Raw genomic sequence first — 12613 nt, forward strand, 5'->3', positions numbered from 1 at the left:
TATAAGTTTCAGCAATGTTTAAAAGTCACTTCGAGATTAACACACTGTAATTTTCATTTTGTTTGATTAATTGTTTGCAATGAGAGGGAGAAAGTTAACGCGAGCAGCAATGCTATACCCTTTCTAGAACTGGAACTGCCAAGGCATCAATTACGTGTGCTGCAAATATGTACACGTAACCCTGGGTTTCTGTAACGCCCGAACGTTTAGGCCACTTTCTTGTCGGCCTCACATGCCTTGTAGTTCGGATACGTATGAATAAGGCTTCAAAATGATAGATGTAATTATACAACATCCAGATAATAGCCTACCTACTAATTGCAGTGCAGAGGTAACAAAACACAAAAAAATCCCCTAAGAGATTTGACAATTTTGATTTGAAATCAATTTTATCCCATCCATGCTTTGGCTGAACATTTATTTCGATACCGAAAATTAATTAATTTAATGTAGATAGCCAATAATTATAGTGTAGTGTACTGAGCGTGCCTGTCTTCATTATCCCAGTTAGAACAGAAAAGTATGACGTTAAACCTCATTTCATTTTAGTAACACGTTAAACCCCATTTCATTTCATTTTATAGCGTATTATGCCCGTCAGATTGTCCCTTTAAGATCAGCGCCTGCATTATACTTTACCAAAAACCGTGACAGCAACATACATTTCTAAACAAATCTCTAGAACGCGCACGTATTTGACAAGTGTCACGAGATTCGCCTCAGAAATCAAGCCAGTCGAGACAATTGTTTTTCTTTTAATTTCTAAAAATATAAACATAAAAGGTTCAGTCTACTTCATAATATATCCATTGAAAATCATGCGTTAAAGTGGTGGGCCAAATATACATTTGCAACCTTGTCTCAAATTCCCATTTAATATACACTAAAGCAAATAGTATCGTCTCAAAATGGTTACATTAAGACAAGCGGGCAGAAACCTTTTCTCGAAAAGTGGCGATTGCCCCTATTCCTTTTCGAAATTCAACTGTCAAATGACCGATTAAATTATCTACTTATTTGTATGAATAAGTGAATGGAATGGGAATTAACACCCAGTGCATCCCCACTCCCTAAATAACATTATGAAAATTCACTTTTTGTTTGTTTGGGTGGGGATCAGCGGTGGCTCAGTGGAGTTTGACGTTGGCTCACTAACCCGGAGGTCATGTATTCGATCATTATGTTGGCCGAGAAAGTTCTTTTGGATTTTCCGGCGAGGTTCCACCTTGGCAGTGGTGCTACGAACAACTGTTATGTCGAATTTGACCCACCCGAACGATTATGCACTGTCTCTTGCCAGACTCTCCTTCCTGCACCACTGATAAGTGGGAACCACGTCGAAATAACAGATGAATTTTTTCGGCCAGCACGGGACCTCCGGGTCGGTTAGCGAGCTAACTACGATTTACTCACCGAGCCCCCGTTTTCAACATATGGGGAGCAACGGTGGCTAGGTGGTTAAAACGCTGGCTCGCTAGCCTGTAGGTCTGGTGTTCGATCCCTGCATTCGCCGAGAATGTTATTCAGATTTCCCGACGTGGTTTCCCGTTGTCAGTGGTGCAGGACGGAGGGCCTGACAAGGACAGCTGTCTAGTCCCTCGATGAGCAAAAAACCGAGGTCCCGTGTATACATTTTAATGCAGGTAAAAGATCCCTTGGCAGTTGGAATTCGATATAAGAGTAGACGATAGTGCCGCCGCCCGGGCAAAATTTCCCTCACAGCACACTGTATGGCGTATGACCGTCTTCATTAGCCCAGGGCCTTTATTCACGAAAACTTAAACTAAGATACAATAGAAATTTTAAGAAATACTGCAATTCGATTGGCTGACCAGTGAAATCAATTTGCATATATCCAATTTGCATATTGGTCAGCCAATCGAATTGCAGTATTTCTTAAAATTTCGATTGTATCTTAGTTTAAGTTTTCGTGAATAAGGGCCCTGTATAGGAGCAGAACAGTAGGACGTTAAACCCCATTTCATTTCATTTCATTTTCAACATATGTCTGTTGTGGAACAGACATATCTACAAAAGCTGATGCAGAAGGTGGGGGGTTGGATGGCTTAATGGTTAGCACGTGCGCGCTGTATCATAAAGTCTGTAATTGAGTCAACTGGCGTGGTGTCACCTGTCCAACCTCGTGGGTTTTCCCCGGGTCGACCCTACTCCTTGTCACGTACAACCGGGGAATCGAAACCACGCCAGTTGACTCAATGACAGACTTTATGATACAGCGCGCACACGCTAACCATTCAGCCAGCCACCCAACCCCCGTATTTGAAGCCAAAATAAAACCTGCAATAAGCCATAGGAAGATTTAGCTTGAACAACTAATCTTTAGCTAACTTAATACCAGTGGACTATTAAATGCACATTTGTTAACCATGGAGATATTATGTTGCCAGACAACGAAACATACGCACACAGCAGCTAAGTCGTCCGGACAGTCAACAATTGTTGTCATATATTTTTTCTTTTGTAAGTAATGGAAATATTTACAATAAACTGAAATCTGATTAAGAGTAACAACCTCTACAGCATCCACAAGATTTTTCGTTGAAAAGCAATAGGCTTCCTCGTCTCATGACCTAAAACACTGTGTATAAATTTAAAGCCAATTGGATATTAACTTTAGCCTCTAGAGAGTCCGCCGGACAGGGGCGACGGCAATATACGACCACATTTAATGTGGGCGTATAAAAATGGATGGGGTTGATATCTTATTTAATTCAAACAAAATAAAAATTACAAAATACAAATCCGTATTACTTTGATTTGATAGTAATCAAAGTTGATATGTTGCTGTCCGTGGACAGAACAGCGAGTCTAACACCGTCACCATCATCTGGACCGGCATGGAAACTGATAACTTGACCCCCGAACGTTCCTGTTACGGGTACCTGAAGCTTCCAAAGGGTTGTTGTTGTTGACATTGCCCCATTTGCCACTTGCATACCCGTTATCCAATTCTGTCTTACTTTGGTTCCATTTTGTACACCAAAGATAAGAATTGTGCCATTTGTATTTTGTCCAACCATAATATTGGTTGTCATGGAAACATTCTGCCCGAAATATTTTGACAAGGCGATTTTATAAGCTATTGTACCGTTTTGCAAATTCATGCCAATGATTTCCTCCGATTCCGAGAAGGGTGATGTCCAAAGTAAACCAGGTCTAACAGTGTAATGTTGTCTATTCTTGGGCTGGTTGGCAACGTATAGAGAAAGTGTTGAAACTAGTAAGGGCATTGAGTACATCAATTCTGAACTGTTTCCATTGTCTTTAATTGACCAAAACATATCACTTTGGTCGCGTGAAGAACACGTGACAAATGATGACGGATCCGTTGCCATGCTGACAAGAATGTTATTTCCAGTAACAACTAGTGAAGCGTTACGTCCAATTTCATTGCTGTGCACTCTGTGGTCATCTGGTTGACATAACTCAGTAGAAAATGTAAATTCCCATGCCACAAACATTATGTTGGTCATTCGTCTAACTACACCTATAGCAAACATTCTGTAATATCCAGTAGTTGAAAACTAAACCAAACAAAAATAAACGAACAAAGTTTTCATTTTGAATTTTCAAAAGTAAAATTGGAAGCAATGGCATGGGGTTTATTTTTTTATTCACAAGGACAGATATTATTACGTTTGTGAGGTTGAGAAAGGAATGAATCGGTCGTTTTAAGAATTATATATGGTAGCCTATTTAAAGCCGTTGATCGTCATTTGAATTTGTTGGGCGATATCTAATTTCTCCCGACTTGATCCATGCTAAATTGATTATTAAAATTTAATTATGAAAACAAAATCAAAATATCAACGGTAGATAATCTCACGGCTTGGATTTAATCGGAATAAAAAGAGGCCCATCAAAAGATTTTATCCAACACTTATAGGTGCCGCTGGTTCGTTTACATCGTCAAGTGGGGATGCAGCATGTTGCGAAATTTTCAATTCATCGTATCTGTCTAATGGAATGGAATTCAACCATTTGAGACGTATATTCCTTTTAGAGACACAATTTTCACAATGTTTTTGATTGGAAGGGATTCTAAATTCCTAAAATTCCCAATTCATCATTTTTGTACATGTATATTCTAAACGGGTCGCTTTAGAGGTGATATTCCTTTTAGAGATTCAATTTTATAGTGTGCAAGGAATTCAAAATTCCCCAAATGACGATCATCGGCTTTGAAATGTTTGTTTTCGTGTGCCATGGAAGGAAGTGGAATTTTGTCTAGGCAGTGGCAATTTCTTCCGAAATGAAACTGTCCACGAATCTTTTACATCCGATACCAACCGCGGTTTTCATGCTGTCACAGGTTATACAATCATGTATCGTTGTTAATTTTTAAAGCAAATATCCCCCCATCAACAGTTCTAGCTAACATGTATTCCTTATTATTCGTAGTTGTGGCAGAAATTATTTGTCCCACGATTTCTCTATTACCAGGAGAATTTATCTTAGATAAAATTTGGGTAGTATTTAACTTGGGGTCGTACTCCATCGACGCAAAATAAAAAGTTTGTGCACCGTTCGCTTTACTTTCTATGCCAAAATTGAAACAATATTTTGTTTTAACGAAGGTGACCATTAATTGAGAGGTGATGTTGATATCTTCGCCAAAACTTGCTGATAAATTTGTCTTCGCCATAACCTGACCGGTCATAAAGTCCACACCTTCCAATATATTCCCATTAAATTTACCAATGGACCAAATTAAAATACTATCTATATGTGTACGTTTATGTCCCTGTTTAAATTGGTTTCGAACGGATGCTAAATATGAGAGAGGTTTATTTTCTGAAAATAAAACTGTGCCCTGATTATGCAAATCTTTAATAGCGATCATTTTGGAGGTGCTCGAGTCGTCGTTTGTGTCGCCAGTAATTTGTGTGGCTGACAGACTGAGATAAACAATATGGTTCTGCACTAAAAGTGATGGGAGCCAGCTCTGGTTATTTCCTGATCCTAGTTTGTTATCGCTGTAATGTGACGACAGATTGGATATGAAAAAATAACCAGTTTTGACTTTGTTAATATTATTTTCAACAAACAATTTGTAGCGTTTTCGCGGGGTTATCTTTGGGTGAAATTTGAGAAGCAGATTTGTATGGTTGTGAACGAGCTTCAAAGCATTTGGTGAAAGAGGTGGGTGTGAATTCGCATTGGATTGTGGTTGATGAAGTAATGATGATTGATCTTGTAATTCCATAAACCATACAACTGCTATTCTGTCTGTTACAGACTTATTCACATCTATAGCAATAAGCCGACTGGCAAACTGAAATGCAGGAAAGGACAAGCGTTTAATTAGCAAAGAGGTTGCAGGTGGAAGGTTTTACGATCGGTTTTAATAAATATAAACCATTTAGCACAAAATAGTTGCAACTCCAAAAGGGCAGTGTTGTACCCCCCCCCCCCCCACACACACACACACACTCAGATACGCTAAACTGACCAACTGATGTTTTCCGCACACCATTAGTCTGTAAACTGAACTTTTAGTCTTTTTAGACAATGCGAAAGATTAGACATAATTACTTGGGCGACTCCGAAAAGTTATTACTCACGGTGTTATATTTCAGCCACTTACCGCGTCAACTATTATATACCGTTCAAACGGGTGATGCAGGACGAAGGGTCTAACAAGGACAGCTGCCTAGTCGTTCGGATGGGATGGAAAATCGAGGTCCCGTGTACACATTGGCGTGCACGTAAAAAAAACCTTGACAGTTGGAATTCGATATAAGAGTAGGCCGTAGTGTCGCTGTCCGGGCAAAATTTCCCTCATAGCACACTGTATGGCGTATGCCCGTCTTCATTAGCCCAGTTCGGAGCAGAACAGTAGGACGTTAAACCCCATTTCATTTCATTTCATTTCAATTGTTCACTCATACTCCCATACATTCACACTTCTCTTTAAATTATTGTTTATCTATAGCTCAGGTTAAGTGATTTCCCATTCATAGTGTTAATACATTGATCTTTATAAATAATAGATTTCCCCCTCTCTTTAATCCCTGTAAGAGTTTCTGTTGTGTTGGTTTAGTTGTAAATGGCCCCTAATCAAAGGCGTTAAGTTTGTTGCATATCATGTATATATTTGCCTACTATTCACATACCGGTATCATTTGCTTGAAAAAGACGAGTGTATCTTTACACTCAGTAATTGTGCATCCATAAAATTGTACCCTGTGTATATATGTTCAATTACTAAATGCCAATCAAAGAAGATACTCCTGATAAAATGACGGATAACAGTAACTTTTCGAATCGAGGGTTGAGGTTGACACACTAATCGGGAGTTCAGTCTACTATGTGTGTATTAGCCCTCTAATTTAGAGGGCATTAATTTATAATAGTACAACCTTGAAAACTCACCTTCTTTGAAACATTCTGTGCTTTCGGTTTAAATTCTGTTAAAATGTAGGCCCTATTCCCGGAAATAACGGGTTGTGCCATTGGATGAAATATTCCATCATGTCCGTCCACTTCACCAGTCAAAATTAAAGATGCTAAAGGTACTCCATCTAAAATACATGTAGTTTGCAATGTATCGTCAAACATATTTTAACAGACACGCCGAAGAAATGACTTAATAAGTCAAAATACTCTTGCTTGGGGGTATTTAACTCCCAAATTTAAATACCAATTAATTCAATTAACTTAAACATTGTGTGCCCCCTTCCATGCCGCTGCCATTTGGGATTAAAATCTGGGGCTTATTAGATAATTAAATATATGTTAAAATCATGCTAAATAGTGAAAATTGAATAAATATTGCATGATTGAAAGTATATGTAGCCAAGTCTTTAACTCAGTATTATCAACTGTCTTCGACATTGTAAACACGACTTATTGGTCTGTTCAAATCAACATTGATGTTGTTATCTTACCGTGAAAAGATGGGCTTCTGGTAACCAATATTTAAGATACAATGAAAATTTTAAACAGGGCACACGAATCGCATGCCGGGGTGCTTGCGAGCGCCATTTGTAATGAGCGAGGGGGGGGGGGGGGTGAATGGCTGAATGGTTAGCACGCGCGCGCTGTATCATAAAGTCTGTCATTGAGTCAACTAGCGTGGTTTCGAATCCCCGGTTGTACGTGACAAGGAGTAGGGTCGCCTGTCCAACCTCGTGGGTTTTCTCCGGGTCCTCCAATCTCGAACGACCGAATGGGAGGATGAACAAATGAATGAACTGGGGTTTAAAGTCCTACTTTTCTACTCCATACCCGGGATAATGAAGACCGAACAAAAACCTAAACGAAAAAGGTATCATGGCTAAAAACAGAACAGAATATCAATGTTTCTTTTAAAGCACGTGTACTTAAAGAACCTGCAGATACAGTGGGACATTAAATGGAACTATTATAAATGGCCTTGAAGTGTAATCAGATACTGATGACGAGTTGATCTCCATTGACCCCCCTATGTTAGTCTATGTTGTAAATAGTTCACACTCAAATTATATGGAACAACTTAATGACAGATCGTAAATTAACCAGCCATCACCATATTTATAGCAAATTGTATTATGGTCAAGCGAAATCTTCGTATTACACATTCACTCATCATGTTTTTAACAGAAAGTTAATGGTGCTGTTTATATTGTATTTGGTGCAGTACACACAGTAGAGTGTATTTAATGATTGAAACTGAATGCTTATTACAACATTGTGGATGTTATTACGAGTAATATCTTATTGAAAGAAACATTCTAGAACATACCGTCCATACTTTTCTAGACTGAAATCTTTCGATAGGCCTCTTCATTGAATCAAAGCCGGGAGGTTATCTACCATTGATATTTTTATTTAAAACAAATGTTTAAAAGATGGATTATGTAAGATTTAGATAAAGAGCTATAATATTTCAAAAATAGATAATGCAAAATGAATATATTGAAAATCTCATTAAAATTACTTTATTTTGAGAGAAGTTATCAATGGTTGTAGTTTTAACAAAATGTGTGCATTGATCGTAACCATCGCACTGGGCATTCGAGTTTTAGCCTAGCTTCTCCATTTTTAAATTAAATCATTAAATGGCCAAACTGTTCTAATCTACTTAAAACCGGACCCATCCGATGGCATAGGGGGTTGAATATAGTATTGTTATGTTAATAAATGTCTAATTAGTACTTTATAACATTTAAGGCCCAACGAAAGACCTGCAATAAGCAGATTTAGCACTTACATAATGCATGTTTAAATAATTGAGCACATTTCAGGGTTCCCGCGGCTTCGTCAAACATTTTTTCAAGGATATTCAAGGATAAATATACGTCAAATTCAAGGATTTTCAAGGACATTTTTTAGCCTAAAGTTACAATTTTTCACCTTAAAAATAACCAAAACATTACCAACTATCGTTATAATCTCATATTTAAAAGGAATTGAAGACATTTGAAACAAAATTAAGGATCTCAACTGAAATTCAAGGATATTTTCCTATTTCCGCGAAATTCAAGGATATTTTCCTATTTCCGCGAAATTCAAGGATATTCAAGACCTTGAAAATGAAATTTTAAATTTAAGGATATTCAAGGATTTTCAAGGACCGCGGGAACCCTGATTGTAGCTTGGATTAAGTCTTTGTAAATTTGACGACCAGAGACTTTACTATTAGGCACACTTTTCAAATGAAAATTTAATTGGTAAACTTATCCCTATGGAAATAATTCTTAAATTCAAAATCGTAGGCCTACCATCATGAAAATCAAATTTTGTCTGCTCAAAATTTGCAGAGACAAACAATCAAATAAGATCAATTATTCCTAATAATACATGAGTGCAACACAAATTTGGGATACATTATGTGAACTACTGACAAGAGAAGTGGTATCAGGTCTTCTATAAATAGCCCCGTTGACAGCCGGGGGCAAGGGGGTGCCCCCCCCCCCCCAAAAAAAAATACCTACTGTTTGTAATAGACAGCAGTCAGTGATCGTCATGTGGAGTATTGATTTGGGGACGTGGCACCTTGCACTCAGTCTCATATTAGCCTATTGGTTATGTTCTGACATCTATCTGTCATATATTTTGTACTGACTTGCCCAATGTCCCACTGTCGTGGGGTCCCTGTCTTGTCACTATGTTCATTGTTCAGAGTTTGCTAGCGAACGATTTTCTGGGCTGGAAAACGCGTTTGCGGCCGTTCCATTTTCAATTTTCCGGGGGAGGAGCAGTGACGGATCATGGGAAGGGCAACAGAGGCAAATGCCTTGGCCCGGGCTCCGAAGGGGCCCGGTGATTTGGTGACAAAAAAAAAAATATTTTCTTTATATTTGTTAGAAAAAAATTATGAACACCCATTTCCCAAAAATCGTAAACATGGTGGCCTTTTTTCGATGAGTTTTGAAATTATTAGGTAGTTGATATCAGAAATAATACTATAACCCGAAACCCGAAATATTATTTCTGGTTGACAGGTAGCAGTCTTGTTAATTCTCACTATTTCCGTCGGGCCACCGTTTCTCACCCAACCAGCTCGCTTAACAAGAATTGCAAACCGATATCATCGGGCCCGGATTGGCAGTGAGACCCCCTTCCCACTGGCCCCCTCTCTGCGATAGTTTTTTCTGCTTAGAACTAAGTATACGACTTCCCGCCCGGGCTATACTCCACAGACCACCACTAAAAAGTTCACTCCCCCCCCCCCCGCAGCCAACAGGCTGGCTACGGGCCTGTCTATAAAGAGTAAGGATACTCCACCCCGTGCACGACACATGTAACCTCTTACAATAGATAACTGGGGGGAGTACATAGGCACCCCACCACCTCACTCTAAACACTAAAGAGCGAAAGAAAGGATATCTTTAAATCATAGCTAATTTTATGGCGTAAATACAAATTCGGTAATGTTCATTTAACACGGAGCTAAAAGAAAAATACACCATAATAATGCCACCAATACAATTATTGACTAACATGTCATCACAGTTAATGAAAGTTTATTTCAATTATCTACATCTTGTTTAAATTTAAATAGTGACGTATTTATGACGACACTTTTTCCACAGATCTGGTTTTGATATCAAAAGAATCAACAATTCGCTATAAATGGAACTCGACACCGAGGACTTCTAAACATCTTCCTCATCTCGTCCAATAATTGTTAACGTATACTGTCAAATGTCACATTCTGATTCAATTCTTAAACATTCATTATTAGACGTTTAGCTCGGTGCCATTTCAAGTGCAGGTGCGTGGACAATATTCTGAAAATTCTGACATGAGTACAAGTCACAAAAATTATCAAACTTAATTTTGAAAACAACGTCACCTCTGTCCATTACTATACATGGCGATTCTTATAAAGTCCAAGAAAACATCTCTAATGTATAAAGCATCGATTTTTTTTGAAAATTTCTGTTGTGAAATATATATTTTAATAAGACCCAATATCACAGATAAAAGGCTAAATATAAAGTTTAAAACCATACATAAATAATAGTACTTTTGTCTAAAAATGGTCCAAATAATCAAACCAATCTTAACTTGGATTATGTTTCACATTGTCATCTTTACGTGTCTTCGGTAAATATTGTAGTAATACGTCTGCTATGTTTTTCATACAAGCAAGTCCATTCTTTATTAAGAAAAATATACTGGAGCATGCTTAATTACGTAATGCATTAAACTAGCACATGTACCATCGTATCTGCCTTTTGAGATGCAGGTATATGTTCTGCCTTTTAAGTTTAAGAAATCAACGCCAAACTGGTAAAAATATGCTCTTTGCTTACATTATAACGTAAGCAGTATTATACTGCACGCCCACACCCCTTAAAAACTAGAGTTTGGGACAAAAAGTTATACAAAAACTACTTACTAATAAGGTAAGCGATTACCTCGCCATTCTTAGATACAATGAGGAAGGCTCCAATATCTAACAAATTTAAACTGAAAAAATATATAGACAAAAATATGAACCTCGGATTCCCATCCGAACGACTAGACGAAGTTGCTTGTCAGGGGAAACCGGGATGGATAATCTCCGGGGACTATATCTCGGCCAATACCGGGACCGAACCCCGGTCCTCCTGGCCAGCGCCCTACTCACTGAGCCACCACGGCTCTCTAAAAGAATAACAAAAGATGAAAGTATCCAACTTAGAGGATTATCTTCAACAAATAATCAACCCCTCATATGAAGGTTGGAATAAAGTAGAAATGCCACACCCAAACACTGAACAAGTGACCCTAGTTTCATTGCATTCTCAACGTCAACTCTTTTCATATATTTTAGGTGTCGAAGCCCTGTCCTGGCTGTCCACGAAAATAGACGATTTCATTTATCAAGTAGCCCACTAAATCCTGTTATATCTTTTTTAAAAAAAGTATTTAGTGGGCTACTAATTTGTAAAAAATAAAATTAACGTAATTGATTTTGAATAACACGCGAATACAAAATACGGATGCAGGCGGTTTTGTAACCTGGCTGTTTCGTATTTAGTTCATTCGTACCTCAAATTGATTCGTACCTTTTCCTGTGTTGTTGAAATCAGTTGAAAGAAACTGAATATGCCGAACCTGAATTAGAATATGCACGAGATTTGTACCTTAAATTGATTAGACCACTAGTGGTGTTTTTGTCGAATTTCAAAGAGCAACAGATCCTTTACACGGGACATCGGTTTTTCGTTCCACCCGAATTTGACATACACGACGTTTAATGTTTACAAATCACGTAGAACCCAAAATTACTTTTTTGAAAAAGCCAATACCTTCAAAGCTCTGATGCATATTTATATGCTCATTTTCTATTATTTATAACTTATTATTTTTACCTGTAAATAGAATCAACGGGTACATTGAGTTTAATGACAGGCTGGGTGGTTCCATCGCCGTCAATCATTACTAAGGACCGCCCATCGCTTCCAATAATATCACCATTGACGTCCATGATTGGTAGGGAGGGCTTTACAAGAATATCTCTTCGCCATAGCTCTTTGCCAGTTTTCGGATCCAAACTGACATAACCCCTAAGTAGGAAGCAAAAAACCTGAACATTATGCAATTTTATCGTAAGTTTAAAGTTCATAATATATTAATCAGGCCACATCTTGAAACCACAAAATTTGTATGTAACTGATGTTTTGTTTTAAATGAAACGATCATCTTACTTGCTAGTTGGACAAACTATATTGTTTTCATTACTAACACAGCCAAGTTGAACATTTGCTGCGGTGGTTGAATTCTCTAGCTGAGCTGTCCATGCTACTTCTACATCAGCCGATGTAATTACTGAATCCAGTGAAAAAGTTCCACCAGGTGAGCACCCGTATAAAGGGCATCCCGATATTACCTGCCCTTTAGTTGCACTAAATGCACATAATAATAATGTGACAAGGTAGAACATTGTCGAGCTGTTTAAATGCTCATTGAAAGCATATAATATCCCAATCTTATCTAACAGTCAGCTACTCTTGTGACACTTAATACTAATCACGTGCCATTGTTGATAAACATAGGCGAGTGTAATTTCCGTTATATAAAACCATTAAAGGGAAACAACTCCAAAATTAACATTCTGGGTTTCCAAGTCAACGATATAATGCTACAATTTTTTTGTCTTAAAATAATGTAAATT

At 37.9% G+C, this 12613-nt stretch overlaps 1 protein-coding gene across 2 annotated transcripts; it reads right to left on the reverse strand.

Moving 5' to 3' along the window:
* Positions 1–2719: 2719 nt before the first annotated feature.
* Positions 2720–12491, reverse strand: LOC126815720 (uncharacterized). 2 transcript variants are annotated; one of them, XM_050541611.2, is made up of 5 exons: positions 12147–12491; positions 11811–12005; positions 10853–10923; positions 6397–6545; positions 2720–3545 (listed from the first exon to the last, which is right to left on the reverse strand). In XM_050541611.2, exons 1-5 carry the CDS (start codon positions 12380–12382, stop codon positions 2769–2771), a joined length of 1428 nt encoding a protein of 475 aa, XP_050397568.1. In that variant the 5' UTR covers positions 12383–12491; the 3' UTR covers positions 2720–2768. The 2 variants fall into 2 exon arrangements, with proteins under 2 accessions (XP_050397568.1, XP_050397566.1); XM_050541609.1 differs by lacking the exon at positions 2720–3545 and adding an exon at positions 3618–5296.
* Between the last annotated feature and the right edge of the window lie 122 nt (positions 12492–12613).

The sequence above is a fragment of the Patella vulgata genome, chromosome 3 (assembly GCF_932274485.2).
Source record: "Patella vulgata chromosome 3, xgPatVulg1.2, whole genome shotgun sequence".
Taxonomy (NCBI): domain Eukaryota; kingdom Metazoa; phylum Mollusca; class Gastropoda; family Patellidae; genus Patella; species Patella vulgata.

Coding starts and splice junctions, on each gene's coding strand:
- LOC126815720 (XM_050541609.1), bottom strand. CDS start 12,382: ATGTTCTACCTTGTCACATTATTATTATGTGCATTTAGTGCAACTAAA. Junction 10,924..11,810: donor CCCGTTGATTCTATTTACAG/GTAAAAATAATA, acceptor ATATTTTTTCAG/TTTAAATTTGTTAGATATTG. Junction 6,546..10,852: donor GGTAATCGCTTACCTTATTA/GTAAGTAGTTTT, acceptor CATGTATTTTAG/ATGGAGTACCTTTAGCATCT.